The sequence below is a fragment of the Corylus avellana genome, chromosome ca4, assembly GCF_901000735.1.
Source record: "Corylus avellana chromosome ca4, CavTom2PMs-1.0".
Taxonomy (NCBI): Eukaryota; Viridiplantae; Streptophyta; class Magnoliopsida; order Fagales; family Betulaceae; genus Corylus; species Corylus avellana.
In genome coordinates this window covers 35,940,430-35,967,711 of record NC_081544.1, presented here as the reverse complement: position 1 = coordinate 35,967,711, position 27,282 = coordinate 35,940,430, and the positions used below count along the sequence as shown (strand labels likewise).

The 27,282-nt window shown below is 34.8% G+C and overlaps 3 protein-coding genes across 8 annotated transcripts in view; all 3 read left to right on the top strand.

Annotated features, from left to right (window-relative positions):
- Positions 1-1,224: 1,224 nt before the first annotated feature.
- LOC132179070 (probable WRKY transcription factor 75) lies at positions 1,225-3,849 on the top strand. Its single transcript, XM_059591697.1, has 2 exons — positions 1,225-1,669; positions 3,556-3,849. Exons 1-2 carry the CDS (start codon positions 1,311-1,313, stop codon positions 3,734-3,736), a joined length of 540 nt encoding a protein of 179 aa, XP_059447680.1. The 5' UTR covers positions 1,225-1,310; the 3' UTR covers positions 3,737-3,849.
- Positions 3,850-6,079: 2,230 nt separating this feature from the next.
- Positions 6,080-16,107, top strand: LOC132179409 (uncharacterized). Its single transcript, XM_059592137.1, has 15 exons — positions 6,080-6,374; positions 7,700-7,773; positions 9,092-9,169; positions 11,300-11,375; positions 11,775-11,839; positions 12,104-12,205; positions 13,130-13,219; positions 13,315-13,389; positions 13,506-13,538; positions 13,668-13,748; positions 13,978-14,037; positions 14,216-14,278; positions 14,846-14,911; positions 15,424-15,468; positions 15,553-16,107. Exons 1-15 carry the CDS (start codon positions 6,332-6,334, stop codon positions 15,763-15,765), a joined length of 1,164 nt encoding a protein of 387 aa, XP_059448120.1. The 5' UTR covers positions 6,080-6,331; the 3' UTR covers positions 15,766-16,107.
- A 968-nt stretch (positions 16,108-17,075) lies between these two features.
- The window catches only part of LOC132178546 (probable DNA primase large subunit), a 12,760-nt gene continuing 2,553 nt past the window's right edge, over positions 17,076-27,282 (top strand). Inside the window, exons 1-20 of one of the 6 annotated variants that reach the window (XR_009439835.1) lie at positions 17,076-17,258; positions 17,832-17,893; positions 17,969-18,072; positions 18,177-18,258; positions 18,332-18,391; positions 18,583-18,640; positions 19,206-19,225; positions 19,606-19,689; positions 19,796-19,860; positions 20,538-20,586; positions 20,674-20,721; positions 20,814-20,903; positions 21,031-21,090; positions 21,921-21,980; positions 22,350-22,424; positions 22,766-22,851; positions 23,373-23,466; positions 23,570-23,677; positions 24,840-24,902; positions 26,003-26,043. Coding sequence is in view for 4 of the 6 variants with exons in the window: in XM_059590984.1 (XP_059446967.1) it covers positions 17,126-17,258; positions 17,832-17,893; positions 17,969-18,072; positions 18,177-18,258; positions 18,332-18,391; positions 18,583-18,640; positions 19,206-19,225; positions 19,606-19,689; positions 19,796-19,860; positions 20,538-20,586; positions 20,674-20,721; positions 20,814-20,903; positions 21,031-21,090; positions 21,921-21,980; positions 22,350-22,424; positions 22,766-22,851; positions 23,373-23,466; positions 23,570-23,677; positions 24,840-24,857 (1,356 nt within the window). In the remaining 2 variants the exon portion in view is untranslated. Of the gene's footprint in view, positions 17,259-17,831; positions 17,894-17,968; positions 18,073-18,176; positions 18,259-18,331; positions 18,392-18,582; positions 18,641-19,205; positions 19,226-19,605; positions 19,690-19,795; positions 19,861-20,537; positions 20,587-20,673; positions 20,722-20,813; positions 20,904-21,030; positions 21,091-21,920; positions 21,981-22,349; positions 22,425-22,765; positions 22,852-23,372; positions 23,467-23,569; positions 23,678-24,472; positions 24,794-24,839; positions 24,903-26,002; positions 26,169-27,282 lie in introns of those variants that run through there. The other 5 variants (XM_059590984.1, XR_009439836.1, XM_059590987.1 and 2 more) reach the window with 5 other exon arrangements.

Below are 27,282 nucleotides of genomic sequence, written 5' to 3'. Positions count from 1 at the left end.
GCTGTGTGTACCTCGTCTACATTGAATTCCCTCAACAATTCGAAGTTCATATTCGGGGTATCTGGACATTTTTAAGCCATAATTCAAAGGCACACGTTTATCTCCTGTTCTTCTCTCTAGAAACCCTAGGAGAGAAGGAAAAGTTTTCCATGTCTTTTTGTGGCGGTGGAAGATTAAACGTGTTCATCTCCTGGGTAACACTTTGCTAGACATATTTTAGTGTTAAAAACACTTTTAAGCCCCTCAAACGCAATCTCAAACATGTCCTTAATCCCTTAAAAAATATATATACTATATATGCTAACGCATTGATAAATTCCAAACACTAATTCGATCAAGAAAAATATCCACTTACCAACTAAAGGCCAGGGCGATCCTCAAGACAACTTACTTCTTATTACTGGAAGAAAAAAAAAAAAAAAATTGCATCAACTTTGAACAAGTTAAGCTTGAAATCATTTTGACAGTATTCACATATGATTGAACAAATTATCTTTATGTTTTAGTTAAAAAATTACATTTTTTATTTTAGCTAACCCTTTTTTTAAACAACTTACATTTAACCCTTTATTTCAGGCTTTTAGCTATCAAGTTTCACTATTCTATTAAATTTTATTTTTCAAGAATTTCTTTACTTATTCTTGCTCACCAAAATTTTCTTTTAATTACTTAGCTGCAACTCTTTTTAATCACATTTTACCATTCTAATTAGCCACAATATATATATATATATATATATATATATATTGGGAGAAGAACAGAAATCTGAGAACACATGGTTTGACCAAAGAAACAGCCCCACTAGGAGACAGAGTGGGCTATAACATTATGATACAGGCCACCATGTGAAAGGGGACCAGAGAAGGACATGGCTCATAACATACTCGTGTACGTGGAGCTAGCATCTGTATGTGAATGAGCACCTTTTAAATTATAAAACCATAATTCAATTGTTCAAATTTCAAAGAAACTTCTGCTGCTACGAAATCTGAGCGGGTCAAATAAACCAAATTATACTAAAATTATATTATTAAAATAATGATAATACAATTACTTTCCCCACCTCAATCATTATAGCCTCCACAATTTCCACCCTTTGTTGATATGGGAGTATATTCTTTGTTAAAATAATCAACACTAATTTACGTGCCGTTTACGACATCAAACATAGGATAAAGATGCTGGAGGCTAGCCATCACGCCGCCTCCCTGTTCAAACTTTAATCAAATTCCCCCACCTTTATAACCACATTAATCTCCCTTTCCATAACCAAACATCCCTCTCTCTCTCTCTCTTTCTCTCTCTCTGTGATGGAGAACTACACAACATTATTTTCTTGTTCATCGTCTTCAACGCCACCGGTTTCTTCCTTGTCACTGAACATGGCAGATCATTCTCATGCTTACAATGAATTCCAAGGTAGCAAGTCAAATGGGTTCTTGGGACTGATGTCGGAGATGGATGCTCCTGTTTCAAACATGAATGTTCCTCATGGTAGAAGCTTTGTGGGGTCCGAAACTGATGCGAAACTAGGGAAGAAAAAGGGAGAGAAGAAGATAAGAAAACCAAGATATGCCTTTCAAACAAGGAGCCATGTCGATATACTTGATGACGGCTACAGATGGAGGAAATATGGACAAAAAGCTGTGAAGAACAACAAATTTCCGAGGTACAATATGGTTCAATTTCATTTCATATATGTATAATATCTAGTAATTAATTAAGAATACTACTTTGATCAGATCGGACATAAATTGTTGTTGCTATCATCTTTTTAATTCCTGCTTTGCCTGCAAATGTGACTGAGATAACTTCCAAACACAACTAAAACCCAGTTGAGGAAATATACTGCAAATTTTATAGTTATCCCATTATGTAAAAATATTTTAAAAAAATATGGAAGGAGAAAATTAAACAAAGGTATATATATTGCAAAATATTGCAATTACATCTTCACGCAAACTTGATGGTGGATTTATTTTATTTTATTATTATTATTATTATTATTTATATATATATATATATATATATATGGTGGATTTATTTTATTATTATTATTATTATTATTTTATTTATATATTATTATATAAAATAATAATAATAATAATAATAATAATAAAATAAATCCACCATATATATATATATACACGACTAAACATGCAGTCTCATGATCAGTTGATCGATGCATGAGATCTTACAGTGAAAATGGAGCATTAAAGAATGCATGAGATCATCTACGTGCATGCCTAAACTAAGAAACGCAACTCTTAAAGCATACACCCTATATATCTGGAGTGCTCATACTGTGAGATGGGCTAGATGATTGCAATTGTGAATATTATGTGTGCACTATATATATACATATATTTGTATTCATGAACAATATAAAGGTATCTTCCCTTTTGAAGAGGGAAATGTCTGGTTCATCATTGAGTGAAGGGAGGGATTTGGAGGGGAAGACTACGTATACGCGCTCCCAGCTAGTATTAATTGTTACTGTTTATGCTTCTTTATTAACGCTCCTTTTATATATATATATATATATATATATATATATATATATATAGTGAAACTAAACAGAAGGAACTTGGCGCAAGTGAAGATTGAGTGTCGATATATATGTGCTTGGGCTAAGAGATTGGTTGCCCATTTTCCACTTCAAATAGAAAATAAACAATGAGATTAAGGACCGTCTTCAATGTTCATCTATCACCAAAATAAAAAAATAAAGTAAAAAATAAGAGGACAACAAAACTAGAGGTCTGTTGGAGTAATTTTTTACTCCTGCATGCAAACGGTTTGGATTCTCATTATATATAGGAGATCATCCAGGATCTAACTTTTTTCATATATATAAGCAACGAGATGTGATACAACTACAACTTAATTAAATTTAACTTTGGTCTAACTTCTAGACCAAATTTCTCTCTCTCTTTAATTTAAAGCTCTCTCTCTCTTCCACAACATTTTTTTTTTTTAAAAAAAAAAAAAAACTTAAGAGAAAAGTTTGGCTAAAGTTGGGTTTAAGTTGTACTTTTATTATTTTCCATAAGCAACTGCCTCATTCTCATATTGTTTCAAATGTAGTATAATATTTTGTTTCATTTAAAGGTGTAAACAATATTACCACATGATCAATATATTATCGTATATATCAATTTAAATGACTATTGTCCGATCCATTTAGAGAATCTTATTATACCTTCTCTGATATCTTTATCTATGTGTGAGGACGACTTTCTCAGGGTAAAAAATTATACAAAATCATCTTCAAATTAGTTCAATTAAATCGAAAATGATTAAGTTTAGATGTTATTGGAATCATAATGCATAAGATACAAGCATTGATGGTTTAACTTGTTACTTTTGTCCTCCATCGGATATCCACTCTAACAGGAGATTCCTACAAACAAGATCATACATTCATATTTTATCAAGCTTGAGAGCTATTTATTTGAAGCATGGAACTAAACTTAAAATTGTTTTAGTATCTATACATAATGATTATGTGATATATAATATTGAGTTAACCTGTTGTTCTTTAATTATCTACAGAAGCTACTACCGGTGTACACACCAAGGTTGCAACGTCAAAAAGCAAGTTCAGAGACTAACTAAAGATGAAGGGACCGTCCTAACAACTTATGAAGGAATGCATTCGCATCCAATAGAGAAGTCTACTGATAACTTCGAGCACATCTTGACCCAGATGCAAATCTTCACATCCTCCTATTAAGGGCTTAATTAGAAACTGCAGAGACGATGACGAATCTTGTAAATTCTGTACTTTTAAATAAATATTGCTCGTAATAAGAAAGCCATCGATTGGGGATTACCGTTGGATCCTTTTTCTACTGTAGCTGAAGCACGTACAGGCGCCGTTGATGAAGTTAAGGACGACATACGTATTTGCATCATGAGGCCAGTTAGGTATTTGCACTTCCAAATCACATATATCAAAGTGTGGTAGTGCCTTTTAATCATCTCTTTTGTGAAAAAAAACCTTTCCATTTTCTTTACAGTATCATGTGCTTGGTTTTTATTTATTACCACTGTACCCTCTCGGCCATGCCATAATATTTCAATGACAGTCAAGAACTGTACGTTTTACAATATTGTAATTTTGGCAAAATTCAAGAATGATTAATTCAAAATTTTTTAGTATTTTTACTGTCAGGTCAGAAAACATGCACTTGCATGAAAGTGCGCAAGTGCGTATAGTATTCTATCATGGAAGAAAAAGAAAGGAGTGAAAATTCTTCAAAAAACATGAAGGGAAAAAGCAGCCCATTTAAATAATACCAAAATATTTTAATTAAGCTTATAAGTAGCTAGCCTAATTCCTCTCTAACTGATATTCAAACTCGATTGTAACGTGGTGCATGCTTTGGTACCAATTGTTAATAACCTAACAATTGATCCAAAAGTTTTATGACTATTAGATGTGTTGATCATTCAATTAATTAAACCCTTTAACTCTTGGGATCATAGCAGCTTCATTGATAAATGAAACTATAATTTCCAAAACCATTCAAATTTTACGATGAAATTGTGCTGTATGTATCTGTAGTAGTTTTACAAATTAAGAAGTATGTCTGAGCTAGGATGGATGCTTACAGTTAGAAAAAAGGCTTAGAATATTATGAGTTTTTAATGGAATTCATTTTGCAATCAATAGATTAATTACTCGTGAGACCACCCTTTTGTGGCCGCAACAGCGCGACCGCCAGAGTGCTAATGCTAGCTCAGCTCCTTGGCTGCTCAACGTGTCACGTTTGCTCCCACGAGAATGGTCAGAAGACTCGGAACGTGACAATGAGATTTAACTATCTTCCAACAATGAGATTTAACTATCTATAGATATTTAGCCATGATAGATTATTTATCATTGCGTATGAAATTACACTTATTATCAATGATTTAGTTTGAATTTTTTAAGTATCAAATTATGATTTAAAAGGTTGCATTTTTTAATCTAATACCTGTATTTGGTGTTGATTGACAAGTTTAATACATTAAAATTATAATGAGATTGGCATTATTATTATAATTTATAGCTATTTATAGCTCAATCGGCTGTGAACTATGCTTTATAAATTGGAGATCACCAGTTCAAATCCCCCTCCCTAATTCCTTGTGTGGACATGTCAACAAAAAAGAAAAAAAAGAAAAAAAGAATATATGTGCAAATTAGGTGGAAAAACATAAGTTGATAGAATTTCATGATATACGAATACTTCCTAGCTAGTAGCATTCGGAGAGGGAAAAAAAAAAAAAAATTAAGTTTTAAGTACTGATGGGTAATGAATATAACGATCATACCTTTAAAATTTATTAAAAAAATATTTGTATTTAATATCAAAGTGTTTAATCTGTTGGCAAAAATGTCTAACAATTCAAAGGATCATTATATAATAGATATTGGATATATAGATATCGAAAATAATGATCCTGTTAAATTGGTCTATGTAATACAAGATTGAAGAAGTAAAAAGATTTTATATACAAGAGATCTGGCCCATATATATATATATAGAGTTCTTGTAATATTCACCCTATTAACAAATGGATTTTTGTTGTTATTTATAAAATCGATCGATTCCTTTCAAAAAAAGAAAAAGAAAAAGAGGTGAATTAATTTAAGATAACCAATAAGGGTTAATCACAAGATTATATCTTATTAATAATGAACGAATAAAACTTGAACAATTAATTAGAAAAAAAAAAAAATTGAACAATTGAATTGTGCTTCATCCAAATACTGTGTTACCGGTTACGTGCTTGCATAAATTGCAAGAATGATGGGTATTGAAAGAGAAAATTCATGAAATTACTGTGTTATCGGCTGCGCTATATGTAAGGGTGTAAACGAACTGAACTTGGACGAGCTTTGCCTGTCCAAGCGCGGCTCATAAAAGTTTTAGTCGAGCTATATGGGTATTGAAAGAGAAAATTCATGAAATTTTAAGATTAGAAGGGGTAATTCTTGATAGGGTAATTGGAGAAAAGAAAAGGGCATTTGTGTAACTTTAATGAAGAAGAGAAAGCATATTCGTTAGTGCCAAGGTTCTACTGATATACACAACGCCACCAGGCTCGTTTTGCTACCAAATTCGCAAATAGGGTTGCTGTTGGGCTGCTAATTGCTAAATCTATTCACAGTTTAGAGAGAAAGAGAGTGAAACAGCGAACTTTTCTTGTCCAACAATCTTCCCTCAACTCGACGCTTGCCTCTACGATTTTCAGAGGAGGGTTCAATGCCGTGCCGTCGCTCTTAGCAGTCCCCAGCAAGACCATCTATATATCTCTCTATATATAGATATCGGCAGCGATGGCTCTCCCTATTGGGAAGCTGACCATCCTCGTCGGCGCAGGTCCGTCTCCGATTTTCCCCAATTTTATTTGAACTTCGAATTCGTTTCGATCCTTGTGTGTGTGTGTGTGTGTGACAATTGGTGTGTATTTATTTATTTGGGGCGGGGATATTGTAAGTGGAAAAAAGTTAGGGTTTATGATAAACCCTAGGCTCATTTTCAGTAAATTTGAGTATATGTTTTAAGTGGGTGATCCTATTGTGTCTCGTTGACTGTCGCATTGAACAAAATGCGTGTTACTGTGTTATTGCTTTGGTTGAGAACTGATGTTTCGCGGCAAGTTTTGTGCCTTCATAATATGGAGCAGTTACTGTACACTGCAATGAGTAGCGGTTTAGTTATTTTTATTGGATATTGAACACCTGATTTGTCTATTTGAAACGCAATTAACAACTAAAATTTCCCAAAAGCATAATTCAAATGAGGTGTTTGGTAAATAGTTGTGTTCCCAATTGGAATGTTTGGGTTGGAATTAGTCCGATTGAAACTGAACTTTTTATTCTAGAAATAATCATACTGGTAATGATTTGGTTGGAATCTTATCGTTACTATAGAAATCTTAGGGTAGATGCGGTTCAGGCATTGTCGCTGTACTGAATATTGAACAGGAGGAATTTCTGAATTATTGTGGAACTCTAGCAGCATTAAGTGGTATTTGGATCGATTCATTTATACTTGCATAAGCTCCTGAAGTGTACATATTCTGGAGGCAAAATAGAATGTCAGATGACTTTTGGCAGAATGGTGGTTCCGTTATTTTATGTTTTTGAAGGAACATACCCTAGATGTTCGTGGGGTTGGAGGTGTTTTACTCATAACCTGATGTATTTACATGCAAGTTTCAACAAATATCAGCTGGTAAGGCATTTGGCTCTGTGGGTTGTGAAGAAAAGTTTGTCAAACCTCATGGCCAAACACATGGATGTGAAGGGATAGGAAATCATATGGGCATTAAAAGATAATAGTTTAGGAATTGATTGATTGTGTACGAGTATAAAATCATTTCAATTTTCACGTCCTGCTCTCTTGCGTGCCATTCCCTTTTTTATAGCAGATGTATGATCTTAACCAGAGGGTTGCTTTCATTTATGTGTTAGTGAATTATTTGAAGGTCTCATATGCTCTAGCCTCTGTGCACTTGGTGGTAAATAGTGAACTGAAGAATTGATGTACGATTAGCCATACTAGTTATATTTTTTTGTTCTAATATTTTCTTGTGACATTGCTTTCTTGAATTATTTAAGTGTTATTTTAGATTTATTTTAGCTCTGTCTGAAATGAAAGGAACTCCTTGTTAATCAAGTACTTTATCTTATGTCTTTTAGGTCTTCTTGGCTCAGTACTTGCAAAAGAAGGACGTGTGTCAACTGTATCTGATTTTGTCTCTGGTGCTTTTAAGGTACTTTCATGACTACAAATGTGCCAACTTCTTGTTTTTGTTCTATATCTTAGAAACTGCGCTGGGGTTGCTCAATTTAGATGTGACAGGGTGATGTACTTTTCTTCCTAATCAATTATGTTATTTTTTATTTTTTATTTTTAAATGACATTGAGACTGCTATCTTCCAAGTACATCTTCAAAGAATGCTATTCCATTTTTTTGTACTGTGCTTTCTTTGGGGGAGGATTGCACATATTTCCTAGATGAACTGACTTTTTAAAGCCCTTTCTTTGTTAGAGTATGTTTCGTGACATGTTGCATTCAAAGTATTATGTCTTGGTTCTGGTATCGGTATTTGATGCAGCCCTGGAATACATACAGATTTGGTGTACTTCAAAAAAAATACAAATTTGGTGTAGGAAAATGGATCTTTTATAGTTGTTTGGTTCTAAGTTCGAATATTAACCCAGGTTAATACTTATCAAAAAAAAAATATTAACCCAGGTTAGCTGCGCTTGTAGGTGGAATATTAGTAGGGAATGTCCTAGGAGTTCACCTCCTTTATCTGACCTTGTCGGAGTATCTGATCCTGTATGTTCAATTTCTTGTCCTTCAATTGTTTGGAGTCTCACAATGAAGAAACAATTTTCCTGATAGGAAAACTGATCCTTTCCTTCTTAGGCTTAACTGCATTCAAGTAAGGCCTGTCAATTGTTTGGAACTCTTGGGACTTATACCAGACTAGCATGCATAGAACCTGAATTAAATGACTGTGGGTCTTAATAATCATACATAGACCGCTTAAATAATCATAGATATTCCAAAACCAATTGACTAGTCCTTAGACCTACTAATCTGAGGCCCAAGTCAACGAACCAGCTGCTTGCTTTACTCTTCTGAATTGGGATTTTTACTTCCAGGATCAGTAATGATGCCTCTAAATATTATGAGGGAATTTTGGAACATTCTGCGAAGCTAATCATAAAAATTCTACATCAGAATTTGAAAGTAGGCAAAGTTCTAGCATGATAATATATGCTTGGTTGATGTTATGGTTTTTATATTAATGTTGGATTTCATAGAATTCCATAGTTTTCAGATGTGATTGAGATCCCATATACATGATGCTTATAGGTATTAGGATATTCCAGAGCCTGTCTTGTGGTCTCTGGAGGCACAGACGCTCCAGTTGTCAGTCTTGACCTTTGAAAGCCATTTTCCCTTTTCAAATAATGTCGTTTTTACCACTCTACATTTTTCTTTGTTGATGTCATTAAATCAACTTTTATGCAAATTATTCATTTTAAGGTTCTAATGATTTTCCTTTTTAATGCAGATTGTTTTGAGGCAAATTAGACAAGATGATTCTCCCCCCTCTGTTAATAAGCCACGGAGTGACTCTCTAATGGCTCAGGTTTGCACTTGAACTTCTATAAATGTAGTTGTTGAGTATAATGGGGCTCTTTTAAGCTCAAGAATGGCTCTTAACTTGTATATTCCTTATCAAAAAAATTCAGTACTCAAGTCATTTATATTGAACTTTCTCCCCTGAATATGATTTTCAACCAAAGTTATATTTCTGGCTGTTTCAGCGCTACACCCGAGTAAACTTGGCTGGTGAAATTAAATAGAAAGTTACGTACAGATTGTCTTGTGTTATTAGAATGGTGTCTGGAATTGCGCCTAAAAAGGTGGAGAAAAATGAACTCACCTACACTTATATTTTAGGGGAAACTTCACTTACCCTCTTATACTTTCGCGGTTTTTACAGACACCCCCCTATTGTTCAAAAACTCACTTTGATGTATCCAACTTTCGTTTCCTTCCACTTTGCCCCTTCCGTTAAGATTTTGTTGTTAAATCGAACGGTCAAATGAGTAAAAGTCCTTTATACCCATAATTTTTTTTAAAATTTCAAATTTACCCTTATTTATAAATAAAAAATTATTATTATAATTATTATATTAAAAAAATAATAATAAATAAAAGATAAAAAAGTGACCCACCGGGAGCGGGTGACAAGGTGACCCCCGGTGGGTCTTGTGACCCCACGTGACCCGCCGGTGGGTCACAAGACCCCTGTTGGGTCACACCGGGGGTCACAATGGTGGGTCACACACGGCACACCGTCACAAATTTTTTTTAATATATAATAATAATAATATGACCCATGGATCACAATACGGGTGGGTTAGATCCACTGGTAAGCCCACGGGTCATTTTTTTTTTTTTAATAAAAAATAAGGGCAATATTGGAATTTCACACTCCTCAGTTAGGATTTAACAGAAAATTCTAATGGAAGGGGCAAAGTGGAAGGAAACGAAAGTTAGATACATCAAAGTGAGAGTTTTTGAACAATGGGAGGGTGTCTGCAAAAACCGCGAAAGTATATGGGGGTAAGTGAAGTTTCCCCATAAATTTTACCTGTGACTAACATAGGGGGAAGGGAGCGAGAGAGACGAAAATAGATGGTCAACGCTACTTCTCGGGACCATGGAGATAGCAGTTGTTCTTGTTTCTTTGTAACAGGTCCTAATTGTATCCCCTTGAACAAGAATGGAGAAATTTGACTTATAAAAAAAAATGTTTGAAAGGAAATTTACTTTTTCAAAGTCCTTCCATTTTAATACATTATTGGAAGAAGCAGTTGCTCTTGTTTCTTTGTAAGAACTCCTAATGAGAATGGAGAAGTCTGCCTTTTCAAAGTGGTCAACTATCACTTGACCCACCTTCCCTCTTTTCTCTCTTCTTCCATTTTCCCTTCTTCTCTCTCTCTCTCTCTCTCTCTCTCTTTCTCCATCTTAAAAGAAACAAAAAATCACAGCTGTGCTGGAGGCATGCCTGCGCGTGTTGTGTTATTTGAGAGGCTAGTGTGTGTGTGTGTATACATACTGTTGTGCTCACGTCTTAGTTTTTTGAGCATTTTTGTTTGCACCCATGGCATCTATAGCATACAATTTGTGGTTAATTATGCTCAATTTGCTTTTGGATTTTAGCCATTTGATATATTTTTTTTTCCTGGTCTACCACCTAATAGATCCAAGGCTGTTTTTTTTTTGAACTAGCCTGCACACTTTCTGGCTTGATTTTACTGGTTCTATTTCCCTCAATGGGAGAGCTCCTGTCTGTAAATTTTGTGATTGTGCACATAGTTTGGGTTTCAACAGTATTTCTGATCTATTCTTTTCCCTTCATTTTGGTTTATGATTTTTGTAATTCACTTATTTTTTTTGCCATATCTAGTGCTCATTTCAACATATTAAAGTTTTTTTTGTACTCTATTTGTATTTTGTTGTGTACTTTCAGGAATTCCTACTGGGAAGACTGATAAGAATTTAAGTAATTTATAAATTTAAGAATTTCCATGTTTTTGTTGCAAATTGTATGGACACAACATGTTTATTATAATTGATATTTTTTCAGCTGGGTTTATTAAGCTCAATATGTTCTTCTTGTTTGTCAAATAGATTACCTTGTCCTTCTTGGATCCTTGTTTTTATAAATTGAATATGTGGTTCATGACCAAATATTTAATTTCTACAGGTTAACAGCTTGCGGCAGGAGTTGCAACTGTTGGCATCAAATACACCAATTACAATTGTAACTGCGAGCGGAAGAGGTTGCGGTTATACACCTTCTCATACATTCTAAAAGAGATTGTTGTTATTTACCATCTAGACTGGCAACTTATATTTCAACTTAACTGTTGTCAAGATAATTTATGCCGCACATCTATATTATCTCTTATGCCATAAAACGAAGCACAATTATGGGGATGGACGATGAGTGTCAGATAGTATCTTTCTTGATAACCTAGACTGGAATTCCTTTTGTTGACGTGCATTAGTTTCCATGTTTCTTGAGTTGTCAGCTAAAAACTTCCAAAAAAAAGTTTGGTGGAAGTCTGAGTTAGCTGTATCTGGACCATCTGTCATATGATTGTGGTTACTGCGTATTTTGAGTTTTAACTCTGTAGTAGTTCATGAGCATCATTTGACTTTTTTTTTACTATGTGCAGGTGGTGCCAAATATGGTGTAATTGTCGTTGTGGTAGTCTTAGGATATGGCTATGTTTGGTGGAAGGTAATATTTTTTGTTCATTGTATAAATATGGTAATAATGGTTATGATGCTGCAGCTATCTTACTATATGCCCGTGTAAAAAGAATCTTGATGTATCCTACTTTTTTAAGGATTGTCATATTGGCATATCTGTGCAGTATTGTACCATGTCCCCTTCTGTCCTCCCTCTTCTCATGAAATATTTGAATGCTATTTTGATTTGCATGTCTTCTGTTTCCTTGTAGTTACCAATGAAGTTATGAGTGCGTCTGTTGTATGATTGCAGGGCTGGAAACTCCCTGATATGATGTTCGCGTCAAGGCGTAGTTTATCTGATGCTTGCACTTCTATAGCTAAACAGCTTGAGACTGTTTATTCATCAATCTCGGCAAGTTTTGCACTTATATTCTTTTTGTTTTTCCTTCATAATAACGTCTAGACTTGTTCAATGAACATTAAGAATAGATGATTGTATTTTGTACATTGACAGAATCATGGAACTATATCATCTATAGGGAAAAAATGTCAAATTTTCATTGTTCCCGACAATAGTATAATCTATTTCTTTTGTCGATATTATTTTTATTTAAATGAAAATTTCTGTTCCTATGACCACAAAAAACTTGAGATGGGGAGCTTTGAGGGCTTTTTTTTTATTTTTTATTTTTTTATGGTGATTGTTCTTAGTCATATATTTTTTGTTTGTTTGTTCATGGTACACTTGATGGTCCTCAACCTGGTTGGAAATTCTTTTGGACCACCAATGCCATCAAATAGGCTTGTTTTTTTGGCTTTTGATGACTGAATGAACTATTACATTTTACGTCATACAAATCACAATGAGATTACCCCGGAACTCACTAATGCATTGAGGTCAGATTGTGAAGTTGTACTAGTACTCCTAGTTTAAATGATGGTTTTTCTTTTTTAAGTTTCTCTGCCAGAAAAATTTCTTCTGTTTTCTGCCTTTGTGGGGTTGATCATTGTCTTTGTACTTGGTTCAAACACATATTAAACGATACTTTTGCTGAACTATATTGCGAAGCCAAGTGTAACCTTTGAAAAGATTAAGTGGATTCTGTTGAACTTGATTATGCTGGTGGAGATACTTCTCATTTTCCTATTTTTCCCCTAAGCAATACTTCTCATTGTCAATGTAAGAAGTGTAGAACTTTCTTAATGGTTCTAAGTATTGTATTTAAGGAAATCCCTGAACCTGTCATGTATTTGGAATATCTTGTTAATTTCTTCTATTATGAGAAATAGAGACATGGAAAATTTCTTATATAGTGGTGATTTGTTTGTTTTCCAGGCCACCAAGAGGGGACTATCTTCAAGAATGGATGTCATGGATTCTACTATGGATGAATGTGCAGCGATTACTGCAGAGACACAAGAGGAGGTAGGCCCAGCTTAAAGAATTAGCTAGTAGTGTTTAGGTTGTCCTGTGGTTTCTGTTTCAACTTTATTTACATGGCCATTTATTAATTAACTTAGGTTTCTGAACTACGAAAAAGAACGGATTTTGTTGGTGTGGATGTTATAAATATTCATGATGCAGTCCAAACGCTGGTGAGTCATCTTCACTATTATATTATATATATATATATAGAATCATGTCTGCCAGTTTACTACTGCATCTGAAATTGAAGTCTAATTCTTTTTGGTTCCTTTTTTTAATTCTGCAGGAAAATAAGATTAGTAGAATAGAAGGGAAGCAGGTAGTTACTGAGTAACCAAAATTAATTACATTCCCTTTATAAGTAATGTGTGTATACTGATGATTTGTAGCGAGTTATCTTATGCCAGCAAATCTGATTTATTGTGATGGTCATGGCTCTTGTGCTTAGGATCTTACAAATGAAGGAGTAAGGAGGTTGTGTAATTATGCCTGGAGCGTGGAAAATGGCAGAATAACAGAAAGTATTCAGGCATGAATTGAACTTTTCCATATGATATTGACAGATCCATTTTCACATGTTTGGTGCTTCAACAATTATATGTCAAGACTTACTCAAAGTCAAACCATGTCTGCATTGAATGTTCAGTATCTAAATTTTATTATTGTTAACCAGAATCTCTTTGCTTTTATGGTTTCAGAGTTAGCTTTTCAGCTGTATATTTCTGCCCCATATTAACTATGATCCTTAAAATCTACAGGCATCACCTTCAAGTTCCTCTAGGCCAGCTCTGGAACCACCCATTACTCCCTCTTCAAGGGTATATATTGTACCATTCGAGTTTATATACATTGGTTCATTGGTGCTTTCTTAGTATGTATGCATGTTTATGAACGTGTATGTGTATTCCATATACACACAAAGACTCAAAGCTTGATTTTATTTCAGATTATATAATCCATTTGTCCCATATTGACTATTTTCTTAAAACTATGTAGGTGGCTCCATCCAGTTCTTTCAGGCCAGCTATTGAGCCACCACCAGTTACACCCTCATCAAGGGTAGAGTTTGTCTTCCACTCTCTTGATAAGAAAACTTATAAAATAGTCTGATGCTTTAGAACTCATTTATGTCAAGTCTTATCTTAGACACGCATGAACACCCATGTTCATTTGTACATGGGAATGCTAACCTCCTGCTGTTTTTCTGGATATAAGCATTGCCCCAATTTTACTGGATACATCTTCTGTCATGGTAATTTTGCAAAACGAGGTTTAGAAGGGAGGTCTCCTTGGAAATCTCCCCCTTCTACTACTGCTTTTCTAGCCTACCACGACAGTTTTTGGTTTTCAATTTTGATCGAGCTGTATTTTTCATTGTCTTTGCTTCAATTTTAGAATTGCAAAAAGGTTTGTTTCACATGTTTTGATCTTTTCCTTTATTCTGGCTATAATAATAATGAAGAAGAAAGAAGAAGTAGAAAATCTGTTCAACAGATGTAAATATATGAAAATGATGTCAACTACATTGTTCACTTATCTTACCCTAGATACTGTTCAATCTTCAGCTGCTTGTTATGTTCTTGATATTAATCGTTCTGACTACATTCTATATGTGTGCTTTAGCAGGCTGGGTCTTTGCCTCCTGTTTTATCGCTCAATCCACTGTCCTCTGATTCTGGTGGATCTCAGCAGGTTTGTAAACTTTCTACTCGAGTATAAAGCAAAGGCTCAAAGAATGAAATTTTATTGTTAAGTTTCTGTCAGCCAAACGGCACCTCCAACCCCATAAGTATGGGGTGGTGGTGGTGGCGGGAACCGTCCGCTTAAGTGCGTGAGAGAATTTGCCAAGCAAAAGAAAAAAAAAAAGATAATAGAAAAGAAAAAGGAAATATCTTTAGTATTCTATAAAGTGGTCCTAGAAAAAGGTATGTATTTGATCATTTGGGTAGGCTGATTTTTAATTTTTAATTTTTTTTTTTTTAAAAAAAATTCAACTCATGTTTGGCTTTTCCTCTCCTTGGAATTGCTCAACAGAGAGTTGCCTCTGGGTTCCTATCGCCTCGTATGGAACTCCAAGTGTTTCTTGAAGAAAGACTTCAGTTTTTGTTCAAGTCACTCAAAAGTGCCTTGAACAACAAAAAGAGTTTTTTTGCTCTTTCATGACTTAAGTTTCTGCACCCCTCACGAGTTGTGTTCCTTTACAGGTTAAACGGCCTTTGCAGAATGCTGTCTCATTACCGGGTCTACAGGTTAAACCTTGACTTCTATTTTTGGCTTTGCGTTCTTCTTTTCTTGATGCATCCACCATCTAAATGTTTCCAATCGGTTTTCAGAATATTGATGGAATTTCAGAAGTGATTGAGGCCTCAAGCAGTGGTGAGGTTACTAAAGGGGTTCATACTCTCAAAGACACAAGTAATGGGGCTTCAAGTTCTGGTCTGTTCGGGCTCAGGCTTCCTGGCTTTAGTGCTTCATTTCTAACAAGAACACGCTCAGCAACAAGTGCAGTAGTAGAACAATCTCGTTCACGTACTCAACAGTCGTGAGGGTGAGGATCATTCGTGTTGATCGCAATTAGAATATCTATATAATATCATTGGACTCTGCGTTGGGATAAAGCTTTCAGAGATTAGTTATGGCTGGCCTCAGGCCCTCCAGTAAATATAGGTTGTGCCCATGCCAAATTAATGGATACCGGACTGGGTACTGAATTTTGTAGCGCTGCTATTTCTGTTGTATACCATTTAGTTACGAGTATTTTTTGATGTGTAACTAAAATTATATTGGGGATTTTTTTCTTTTTTCCTTTTTCGTCTGTAGAATCCATTGGTCGCTGCTGGAAAGATGGGTTTTGGCAAATAAAGAGAGGTTTCTAGAATTAAGCATAACTTGTCTGTTAGTGTAATTTTGACCCCCAGGGATAATGATAGTAGCCTGTTACAATTGGTCTCAGTTTGATGTGAGGACTACGTAGGGTACGAAACCAAATAATAGGTTTACTGTCGCAATGTTTGTTAATGCGTTTGCTTTGCGGGGTGTTTGTTTTTTGTTTGAAAATGTGTTTTTGATGTGGTATAAAAGATGAAAACTATTTGTGTTTTTAGGAGTATTTTGGTGTTTACGTCATTTATTGATGTTTTTGTAAACAAATTTTTTAACAAGACACCAAGTTAAAACAAAGGGACAAAGAAGGAATGATAGACAAACTCTCAACTCTCTTAAACCTGGATGTCCATAGACTTGAGGTCATGACTCACTATAATATATTTGATGGCGGAAAAATGTTGTACACTACAACTTTATTTTACTATATTGATGTGGCAGGTGTAGTAGATGGTAGTCCTTGGATCAGTCTTTCTTGAAAAAAAAAATTTAATGGTTTCAACACCTACCACGTTAGCAGATAAAAAGTACGATAAAAATGTGGTGAAACCAAGAATCCTTGTCTTGAATATGAATGAGATTAAACCGATAAAAATGTAGTGAAACCAAGAATCCTTCTCTTGAATATGAATGAGATTAAACTATGTACAACCTTTGTACCTATCATAATTATGGATGGTTTTACCGAAATTGAGTTGTGGGGAAATTTTTTCATTCTCAACCCAATTTGCAAGAAAACTTTATCTCATAATTATTCCACAGTATAGTACTTAATCCCTTATAGATTCATCAACTTTGTAATATTTTCTATAGTCGTCAACTTCTGTAATACTTGTGCTATATTCCTACACACCCAGTCCAGGCCCAACTTTGGTGAGTCCTGGGCCTTACGTTGAGCCCAAATATCGGAATGGTTTCCCGCCATTTTGTCTTCCCCCTTCTTTAGCGCGCGTCGTGTGGAGATCTGAAACTATCGTCGCTCCGTGCTCACTTTGCGCGCTCGAGACTCAGAGAGGGTCTAAAATGGAAATCTATGGATATCAGAGAAAAGCTCTACACAGCGACGCCATTTCGACCCTCCCTCTCTACCGCTCCGCTCCTCCGCTCGATGTCAGGCTCGAGGATTTCGAGCTCTTCGCCATCGATCGCCTTCGCGGTAATCGATTTCTCTTCGTCCTTTTTTATTTATTTATTATTTTTTTAATAACTTGTCCACTTCTTTAGAATCTCTGAAATTCGTCTCCGAGTGATTCTCGTATGGAAATTTGAGGAAATATGTTTTATTCAGATTTATTCCGTGTGGATTAGGCTTCGTTTCTTTCTTGAGCAGCTGTCGTAGAAGCAACAGATCAATTTGTCGAATTTCAAACTTTTCCTCTTCACTAACTAAGCAATTGATTGAGATTCAGGGTTTTGTTCTTTGACCTGTATTTCTAGGCTTGGTTCTTTTGTAAGCTTCTCAGTCAGGGTTTCATTTTTTTTTTTGCTTAAAAAGTTCACCGATACGTTTGGCTGCTAAGAACGTGTAGGAACTTCCAACGGCTATTTGGCTCAGTTTTGTTAAGTTCTCATCCTTTGTAAAAGCAAACAACAGAAATATAAATATCAAAATCAGTGTTACTTTTATTTTTATTCAATTTTTCTTGTTTGCCTTCTCATCTGCGTTTAAATTTTCAAGATGCATTCTTCAAATTTTGTGGTAATTTTCGGCTATTGTTTTTGGATGCAGTACTGAAAGGGATTTCTGACGGTTTATCCCGTGGGAAGAAACCGGAAGAAATAGATAATTTGGTAATTTTATCGTTTAAAATTGATGATTTCTCCATTATAGACCTTGTATCGATTTAACTTAGATGCTTTGCACAGGCAAAAGATCTGTGGAAAGCAAATATGAGGCATCCGGAGGCATCCGAGGTTGTCAACAAGGATATAATATCCCACTTTGTTCTACGTCTTGTGTACTGCAGAACGTGAGACTTTTATTTTTCCTTTCATTTTCTTTTTTTCCTTGGTTGTTATTTTATGTTTGTATAGTTTCGACCTTTTTATTGTAATTTTCTTTTGTGGGTCTTAGGGAGGACTTGAGAAAATGGTTTCTTTCCATGGAGACTGCCCTATTTCGTTACCGTTTCCGGCTTGAAAGTGCTGAGGCGCAGGTAGGATCTGCTTATTCTACATAGCACTGAGTTCTTTATTCAAGTCCGTTAGTGATCCTTTGCTGGATTACAGAGAGCACTCATGGCAGAATTTGACCTTCCTTACAAAGCAGTTAGCAATTCAGAATTCGAGGTAATTACGTTAAATGACTTGCTTTCTCAAAGAAAACTTTGCAACACATGCAATCGCTTGTGAAAGTAAGATATCCTTGTGATTCGTAAGATAATGTCCTAAGCCCATACTGCCTCTCATATCAATAGTTCCCTAGCCTTTTAGAGTTTCAACTATCTTTTAATGATCATCTTAACAATTTTGTTCCACAGAGTATGAAGGACAATTTGGGCCAAGTTGCACGTTCCATTGGTCAGCCTTTAACACCTGGTACTGACATCAGTACCCTTTAATCTTCTTAATAAACATTTTATTTCTCTGTTTTGTTCCTAATTATGAGGATTTCCACCATTTCCTTGAGTGAATGTAATTTTCATCACTTCAATAATGATTCTATTATTTTCAGTTTGAGTCAGTGTTGTAAGTTCTATTTTCTGGGTCCTGGGATCTGGAAGTAAATCCTCTTTTGTATGGTCAGTAAGCCTTCACCAATTGGATGGTTTGAAAGTTTATTTTGGTGGTAATTTTGGTAAACTTTAAATTAATCTTGTTGAAAAGAATTCAATTTGCCTGCTTGTTTGAGAGTACAAATATTGAGGTTGAAAATACTTGTTATTTATCTTGCCACTTCAATTCTTGTTTTGCTACATGGACACTGGTTGCTTAGAAAGAAACAAAATTTATTATTCTCGTGAATTGTAGTCCTCCATATTGAGGTTGAAGTCTAGGTTCTGACCATGAAAGTTTTAGTTCTTGCAGTTATTATTCACTTCCTTTGTCCTTTTTTGTTTCATTCTAATGCAACCCCTCTTTGTTTGTGCCCCTTCTTTTGCAGCTGATACGAAATTCTACACGGTTAGTTTATCTTTGCTTTCTTACTTCTCATTAGCTCATTTTTTTATAGATATCCTGGGATAGGATAAATAAGCCTCCTTACTGCCTTGTGTATGGTATGATCCATAGTGGTTATGACTTCTCTTCAGATGGTTTTGACCATTGCCTGTGTTGCTTCACTGATGGCTAAGATTAACAAAAAAGGATATTGTAGTTTTCAGAAGAATTAAATACAAATTCTTGCCATTGTGCAAATGTGGTTGTATGCTTGAAATATTTGTTGATGATTTTCACTTTATTAAACACAACTATCGAGCATTGTTTCAGATTAGTATCTAATCTGTTGTTTGCTAGTTTTATTTGGCTTATGTATATTTGTCTTTGCCCTAACCCCAATGAAGGTACCATTTGAAGAAGTACCAGAACTTGTAGCTGGTCGTAGAGTATTTGTCCATAAAGGGCATGCATACGTTGCCATGAATCAGGTTATTAATGATTTTTGTTATTAATTCTCTCACTTGCACAAAATAAAGGCCATCAGCCATCTTATGATGTTTATTGGCTCTTCTCTCCTAACCTGTCTCTTCATAGGTGGTTTCCCTTGTTGCCACACAATTCCGTAGTCATCTATCGAAGGCACTCATTCTGACCAACAGGTTGTTAGCTATTTAAAGTTCAGAAAGCCTTTTAATACTATATATTTGCAATATCTACATTGATCTTTGTTTACCAGTGAATGGTTTTGCAATGTTGATAGGATATCTAGAGTCACATTATAAAAATGAGCTGCATAACCTTTTTGCTTCCATCAGGAGAACAGTTTTGAATATGCATAGTTAGGACAGAATCATTGTGTATAGATAGTTTTACTGGAAGAACAGTTCTCAACTTCTGGACTATTTGTACATATTTTAGTTGTGCGTACTTTTGTTTGATCCATATCAATTGTTAATCTTTTGACTATTATATGTGGGCAAGAGATGCATTTCAGTTCTGTATTCTATTTTTAATTTGATTTTGTAGAATCAATGCAAGATCTTTCTGAATCTTTACTCCATGCCAGGATGGTAAATTTCTTCAAAATTCTGGCTTATATCAATTTCACCAATAAGACAGGATTTTTTTTTTTTTGAATAAGAAGACAGGAATTGAAGCACTTTGATAGTTGTGCCTTTCCTATTTTGGAAACATCTCCTTTATTTCCTAAATTTGTCCACATCATGGCCATGGTTTGGTTGATGAACTAGTCATATATTTCCATAGCATTTTTCTTTATTGTGAAAACAAGGGTCTAGATTTTCAGATTGATAGGACTTGCAGTTTCTGCTTGCAGAAAGTGGACATCGTCCATCAGAGAACAAGAGAAGGATCGGTTGACCCCTGTAAGTATTGGATTGTAAACCTTTTAGGTTGAATAAGGGCTCTTTGTTTCAAGCATGATACTTGACATTTTTTGTGATAATGTCTAGATTGTAGAAGCCCTATGCACAAGCTACTTGGGCCCTGACTATTCTGAGGTACTTTATTAACTATATTAGCTTGTCCCATTACTCTCAAATTATATACTTCTGAATTGATTGTGACTAAATTTTGTTAAATACCACTTTAGCCAAGAGAATTTGCTGAGATATCAATTAGGGACATTGACCAAATAGCTATGAGTTCGTTTCCTCTATGTATGCGCCACCTATTTGAAAAGGTAAGGCAATTGTTTATAGAATCGGGCTTATTATTTTTCCTAATTAGTTATTTATCATTTCTATCCTTCATCTCTTTTTTTCTTTAATGTCCGTTTCATGTGGTTTATTTATGCCACTTATGTGCAGCTGAGAGAGGATCATCATTTAAAGCATGGAGGGAGGATGCAGTTAGGCCTCTTTCTCAAGGTTGTATTTCAAACCTGTATGAATGTGCATTTCTAACTTTCCAGTCTATGTTGTTACACATGTATTAGCAGTTCAATCAGGTGAGGCTATGGATTTCAGATGCATGATTCATGAAACTCCTTTTTTTTTTTTTGATAAGTAATGGAGTTTATATTATTAAAAAGCGTAAGGCACTCCCAAGTACACAAGCAGTACACACAAGAGGCTCCAAACGAGCAAGAAACCCAAACGAAACAGCAAGACTACCCACAAAACAACAGAGCCCAACGCCCCCGGAGGCGCTCATCACTAGAAAGTGTGATTCATGAAACTCCTGTTATAGCATGTTTTGTCTTGCTGCACATGCAATGCATATGCATGTTGCACGCATCATGCATAATCACCTGTGTGCAGCCCTGCCTTGTCAGTCACAAACACTTGATCTTTTTTTCTTCCTTTTTTTTTTTTTTTTTTTCTCTCTCTTTTAATCTTTTAATTTCATGCATGTACACAATATAGGTGTCTATGTACACATGTCATTAGGTTAGATTGGTTCTGTTATTGCTTTCTCTCTCTCTCTCTCTCTCTCTCTCTCTCTATATATATATATATATATAATCACATCCAATCTATCATATTGCATGCATAATGTTTTGCATATTTGGATTGCCGGTTGCGTGCATCTAAGATATGCAAGAAAAGTACTTCCGTTTATTATGGTGAAGATTTAGGAACTCTAAATAATTACTTTTGGTAAAATTACATCTGTTGCTGGACCTTCTAGTTACTAGTTGTTATACTTCTTTCAACATGTGTGTTTTTTTCTTCCGAAAAATGTTCCCCATGTACAGGGTGTTGGGTTGAAGCTGGATGATGCCCTCGCATTTTGGAAAGCTGAGTTCTCCCAAAAGGTAAGCATGGTGCTGTAGAAGTACTTTGTCAATATGTTTTCATTTTCCTTCAGTTCATATGCATATTCTCTGCATCATCAATTACAAGTTGGAAAAGAACATCAATTCCATTTATAATTAATCACCAAAAACTTGTACATGGTTTTCATCTATGTACAGATATTTTGGTATGTCATTAATGAGTTTATGTTTTGGCATACAGTGCCAAGGTCCTCCCGAACACTATTTCATAGTCATCGTCTCTCTCTCTCTCATATGTGTATAGAAATTTTGGTATACAACTAGTTATATGATGCTTTGGTATGTAGTACCTTGTTCCTTGCAAATACTATTCAATCTAATGCTTAGTGCTTAATCTTTCCATTATAGGTTGGTGCTGAAAGGTTTGACAAAGAATATGCATACAGCATTCGACATAATTATGGAAGAGAAGGGAAGAGAACTGTAAGACATCAAACTTAGCCCCATAAAGAGAGTAATTTTAAATGCTATATTCTTGATAGCTTTTAAGATTTTCAGAATGAGGATTAAATATTTCCTCAGTAGAGTGTTTGACATCAGATCCATTGATAGGATCAGGATAAATAAAAAAGCAGTGTAACATCTAATGAAGAAATAAATTGCTAGAGATATAACGAGTCTTAAGATAGTTTCTCGCTGATGTTATTATTAAGTACTGACCTCTTGTCAGAAAAGTTCCTGATAGGAAGTTGTACTTCCTCTACTTGCTTGTATGAATGTGTTTATGACACATCTAAATGTTGTTTATGTATGGATGTATGCAGGATTATACGCCTTTTTCTTGTCAAAAGATCATCTCTTCAACTCCTGGTGTAGGAGATCATCACGGGTGCCCCTATCGACATTTCAGGTTACTTCTATAAACAATTCTGGTCATCTTAAGCATGTTCAAGCCAGGAATGATAGAATCAAGTCTCTAAACTTGAATAGTAACTGAAGTTACTAAACTATACAGAAACATATTGCAACTCACAACCTTGTTCACATCCTGTTTGGACTTCACTATATCCTCCTAGTCCCTGCTACTATGAATGCATTTCTTACGTGCTACGCATGACTGAAGTATTTAAATGAGTTGTTTTAATCTTTTTAATAATTTGTGGGTTTGTTCTTTTTTTTTTTCTCCTTTTTAACTTCTCAAGAATCCATCACCTAATTCCATATGGAGTTTCATATGACACTGATGAGTGATGACTGTTTACAGTGTGCTATCACCATGCAGTTATTCTACAAAGATGCCTCAAATATACCAGAAATTTTACTCTTTGTGGTTTATAAGGTTTTGTGGATCTCAAAATCCACACCGCTTTAAAAATACTTGTGAATGAACTCTATTTGATGATTCCTATTGGCTTATTAATTATGTAACAGTGAAGAGAATCTAAGAGCTGCCCTTGGTAAAATGAGAGTAAATAGCAGGGCAGTTGAAGATGTAATGGACAAAGTTCGAAATAGACATTATCAGGTTGGGATACTAGCGGCTGCCTATAAGTTTTCTTCCAAGTGGTTTTCTATTTTTCTGACACGGTGTTTTAACATTTGTGAACAACTTGCTAAAACATATGCAGTTGGCATGCACCTTGACATTTGAAGCTGTACATGGGACATCATGTGATGCAGGGATTAACCATCCAAATCAATACTTCAGTGAGAGCCAAAAGGTCGTGCAATCGAAGGTAGACCCTGTTGTGTGAATCCTAATCCTCTCTGATAGTCATAATATGACTGTATGGTCACTGTTGCAGGAATACTTAAATAAAAGATCTGCATGAACAATCCTTGTTAAGTGTCCAGATCCATTTCTGCAGCACAATTAGTGCTACCACGAAGAACCTTATATCCCACTAATCACTTGGGTCTAATTGTTGAAACTGGTCAAGTACTCCCATCATTCTCCTGTTCCTTCTGCAGGCTTAGTGTAGCAGGGTCATAGCGAAAAGCACAGAGTTAGGACCAATCTATAAGTTCTTCCACTTAATTCCAACATGCGTTTCTGTGATCTCACGTCCCAAAATTAATGGGGCTGCAATATAGGTTAAGTTCAGTTCGGACCCAAAACCCTGGCTTGAGTTTTCCCAACCCATTCTTATCTCTTGATCACCACTCATCTTGTTTCTGAGGAATGCATTTTAGGAAATTTAAATCTGAGGCAGCTTTGATACTTTTTTTGGGTCCTGGAATGGCTTCAATACTTGTGACCTTGGATATCAATTCTACACTAATTGGCCATATAATTTATTTTTTATATGTAGCATTCACGTTGAATGAACTTGTTGCACCTGCCCATACTTTTTCATGACCTCAACTGTGAGACCAAAATCATACCTGAGTTCCAGCCTAAAGTAGTGATAATCCACTCAGTTTGGTCCAAAGTGTATAAGTTTGGATTGAGCAAGATTAATAAGTTGGAAGACCTCTTTTCTTTTGTTTACTCTTATTAACAGGATTTGCTGTTTGTTTTCGGCCTTTAGCAGGTAGAAGATGTGTAAAAAATATTGGAGGCACCCAACATATTAGTTTTTGGAAAATGCAACATATTCAGAGTTGTTTAACAAATGTAAATCAACTGATGTAGCGTTTGAGTTACTTTGGCATGCGTATCCTTTGTGAATTGGCAAGCGTGAGTTGTCACATTAAAACTGAATGGCTTAAGTCATTATTTTTAAGTGCGGTTTAAATTTTTAGTACCTGAAAATCTTAGATAAATACTCAGTAAGTAATAGGAACACAATTTTGGGCATCTCTTCTTTGGTTTCTTTTTTCTCTTTAAGCCATGCATTTGCATGCGGTCGTTGCTTGTACTTTTGTATGTATTTATCCATTTTTTTCCTTTTGCAGAGCCACTCTACAGTATAAAGAGAATTTAGGGCACACTAGGGAGTGAAAGATGGGGGTCCTCAGGTTCGCCTTTTTTTTAAAATAAAATAATAATAATAAAATAAAAAATTGTACCAAAGCCCACATCAATCACTCTTTCTCAAAATAGTTTATATGGTGATGTGGTTGTGTTAGGCAAGGTACAGACCCTCTTAGTTCTAATAATTGAGCATTTGGCTGAACTGAATAATTAATCATTTTTATCCATATGTATTCAAGGAACCATAGCTTTTGAATGTGCTTCTCTGCCCCCAAGTAAAAGATGCCAGGGGCATTTCTACTTGTGGCAACGCTACTTTGTCGCTCTACTTTATACCTGCCTTAAAATGTGCTTATGTTTGACTTTGAAAAGCATGTGGCTTTATTTTACTCAATTTTATAATCTCTTGTTCATAATTGAAAATTGACCAATTGGGTAACAATGGCACACTGGTGTTGAACCTCCTTTTTCTCAAAAAATTGGTTGGTTGATGGGAAAATATCTCATCTGGTCGCACCTGGATTGTAGTTATAGATAATCCAAAATGGAAAAATTTTCATTGATGAGGGGTTAGCAACTTGAGACCATCTCTCAAATTCATCAATCTGGTTGGTGTTCATCTTGGAAAATATTGTAGGTTAATTAATCAGATTGGTTGGGCTGATCTGAGGTTTGTTGTTAATAGGACCAAAGAAGTACCGAGGCATTCCCTTTATTTACGAACTAACATTTTCTCATTTCAAAATGTTGCTTATACTGAGTAATTATTTTAAATGGCTTTACCAAAAAGAAGGAAACAAATCAATTGCATGCTATGGAAGAGAAACACCATGTCGGTTTATTCTAATTCTTGGTGATATTGTACCATGGATTAACTGGTTTTAAATTTCCATTGCAATGCCAAATTAGTTTTGTTTTCTCATTATCCACATTGATTATCAGTCTTTTATTGCTCATATATATAACAGGTGGTTTGGCAAGTGGTAATATGCGGTAATATATGTTAATCATAATGGAGGCTTTCTATTTCTATGCACATCTCTTTAAAAATTGTAATGACATTAAAAGTAATAGAGTTTGTGGACCATTTTACATGTTATTTTAAATTGTTGATCTTTTTTTTTTTTTTTTTTCCCCTGTTCAGGTAAGTATTTAGGAGCATGCAATCATTATATCCACATGGAGGTATTAAAACTTATTCTGTTGTATTAATTGTGTATATGTATGTATGTAGCTAAGCGTGAGTTCCATGGACAATTATAAAACGTGAAAATTGATAAAGATTCTGTATTGCAGTATGAGAATTTTGATGTGGTTTCTAGCATTTGTTCTCGCTGTCTTTTTTTTAATGTGAAATTTGGGGAAAAAGAAAATACCCTCCGGCTCCGGGGTTTGAAAAATTAGTAAAGATGTGATGAAATGCCTGGTACTGGTATAGAAAAGTACGTTAATGTTTTTTCCACATCAGTATAGCGTCTACTTCTGTTTACATAATCTTTTTGTAGGTCTTAAAGCCTAGAAACTAGAATATATTTTTTTTCTTCTTTTGGAAGCTTGTTTCATGCAAAACATTGAAAATACGATATTATAATGGATGATACTTGTATAGAAAGGGTACTAAATTAAAAAGCTGTGGTGTTCGGAAATGGGAGGCTCATCTCATGAGGTTAGGGAAAAGGAGCACTTTTGAGACAGGAATCGTTATTATTTAATGATAATCTAATATTTTAGTGAGATGATCATTATGAAGCATAAGACATAACATAATTTAATGGAGTTAGTGAAAGTATCATTGGAATATTCCTTCTAAAAGTCGAAAAATGAAGGTGTGGCGCTATTATGTCTATAAAGCAACTTTCCGCACACTTGAGGAAATAGCGGATGGCTGTCATGCCTCATGAAAGTGTTGAGAGTATTTTTAGGGGCCTATTTTACTCTTCCCTAGGGGCGGCCATTGCCTTTTTGTAGGGATAGTGGGCACTGGAATTAAAGTTTGGTGTTTTTCTTGGCTTTTTGCTCCCAAAAATTTTGGGTGGGGACGCCCATGATTCCTTCAAGTCCCGATTCCATTAGCATTAGCTCGTCAAAAATAAAAGAAACGTGTTTTTTTTTTTTTTTTTTTTTTTTCAATTATTAGAACTATATTTATCTTTTATATATAAGGAGAACTATATTTATCTTCTTCAATCTATAATCTCTATTGCAATTTTTTTTTTTTTAAAAAAAAAAATTATTTAAAATATCCTAATGCAAAGTGACAAAAATACTTTTTATAAGATACAGATTTTGAAAAAAACTTCAGTCTATTTTGATTTTACTTTTTAATTTTAATTTTAATTTTAATGCAGTGTGTTTTTGTCATGTTGAGGGCTAAAGGGGGACATTACAATTCTAATGATAAATTGATACATTAATTAAATTTAA